The 1410-nt window shown below is 46.5% G+C and overlaps 1 protein-coding gene across 1 annotated transcript; it reads right to left on the reverse strand.

Annotated features, from left to right (window-relative positions):
- Positions 1-6: 6 nt before the first annotated feature.
- Positions 7-1390, reverse strand: LOC102207041 (butyrophilin subfamily 2 member A1-like; the record flags this gene model as incomplete). Its single annotated transcript, XM_013908181.1, has 3 exons — positions 1239-1390; positions 189-486; positions 7-97 (listed from the first exon to the last, which is right to left on the reverse strand). Coding segments are annotated over exons 1-3 (398 nt in total), but the record flags the coding sequence as incomplete, so codon positions are not given.
- Positions 1391-1410: the final 20 nt, after the last annotated feature.

Genomic DNA, 1410 nt, shown 5'->3' on the forward strand with positions numbered 1-1410 from the left:
GAGAACAGCAACAGAGACGCAAACACAGCGACAGAGAATCCAGAAGCAAATACAGAAACGATCACACCGACTCCATCGCAGGACTCGAACAGCTGATCTGAAACACATTACAGAAGCCTGCTGTTACAAAGATAGTTTCTAAACACACTGATCATAACCTTTAGCAATCAAAGAGTCTGTGGCCTCACCTGGAACGTGGATCTCTTCTTCAGTCACATGGCCCATCTCCTCCTGTGTGGCCACGCAGTGGAAGAGGTTGGTGTTTGTCCTGGTCACCGCGGTGAGGAGGGTGATGTCATAGCGGCCGTCTCTGTGTGACACCTGTGGCTCCTCAGCACGAAGGATGTTTCCATGGCTGTCCCTCCACTCCACTCTAGGCTTCGGAGACGCACCTCTGACCTCACACCTCAGCTGCACCCTGTACTCCGTGATGTTCAGGATCCCAACAAACGGCTTCGGAGCTGCACCTGTGAACACAGCATGAAGCTACAGCACAAGGAGGGTGATGTTTCAGCATTCAGGTCAATTTTAAGGTGGTTTCTGGTTTAGTGACCTCCCAGTGGCATTAGCCTTCAGCTCACACTGAGGTGGTTTGGCACAGTGCTGAGTGATGGTAATGAGAATGTCACAGACTGAAAAGGATGAAGAGTCCACTCAGAGACCAGCTGCTGTGTTTGAGCTTCCTGTGACGAGCTGACGTGCCTGAACTCCTTCTGCTGTCATCACGATAACAAAGAGCAGCACTGGAAGATAATCTGTCACTCTCCTCCCTCTGCAGAGAAGGCTGTTAAACTGAAGTGTGCTGAGCATGACCTGCGACATCATCATTGACCTGCAATCTTTCCAATGATTTCTTCTGTGTTTAATAGTAGAAGACCAATTCTTAGTAATATCTAGTAGAAAGAAAAGTCTTTGTGAAGTTTTCACACCAACATCGTGGTGATTTGAGAACTGAATTTGTTTGAAGCAGTAATTACGTCTCCTTCATTGTTGTTTAGCAGATATTTCGGTGTTTCTCTCCACTGTGACGGGACAGCTCGGACCGCAGTGAGGAAACACTCAACACTTGTATCTTTAAATCTAGTTGTTGTTTACCTCATCACTGACAGTTGTGAACCATGAGTGGGGAAAACGAATCAACACCAACATTAAAGGGATAATTCATCATTTTTGGATACGTCTCGCTGCTGTGTTAAATCAGTAGAAGAGCTTTACTGTCTCAGCATTAGTGTTCTTACCGTTTTCATGTCCTGTTGTTACTGCAGTCACAGTCAGAAGAAAGAGACACAAAAATAAAAGCTGCAGAGTTTTTGCCTTAAAAACAGAAGAAAACATGACGCGGAGTAAAAACGTTCCTCTGTGCTGCGTCGATCACGCTACTGACGCTCAGCAGCGGATACTCTGGTCGAG

Source organism: Pundamilia nyererei, unplaced genomic scaffold (assembly GCF_000239375.1).
Source record: "Pundamilia nyererei isolate P.nyererei 1_Seehausen unplaced genomic scaffold, PunNye1.0 scaffold02119, whole genome shotgun sequence".
NCBI classification, from domain to species: domain Eukaryota; kingdom Metazoa; phylum Chordata; class Actinopteri; order Cichliformes; family Cichlidae; genus Pundamilia; species Pundamilia nyererei.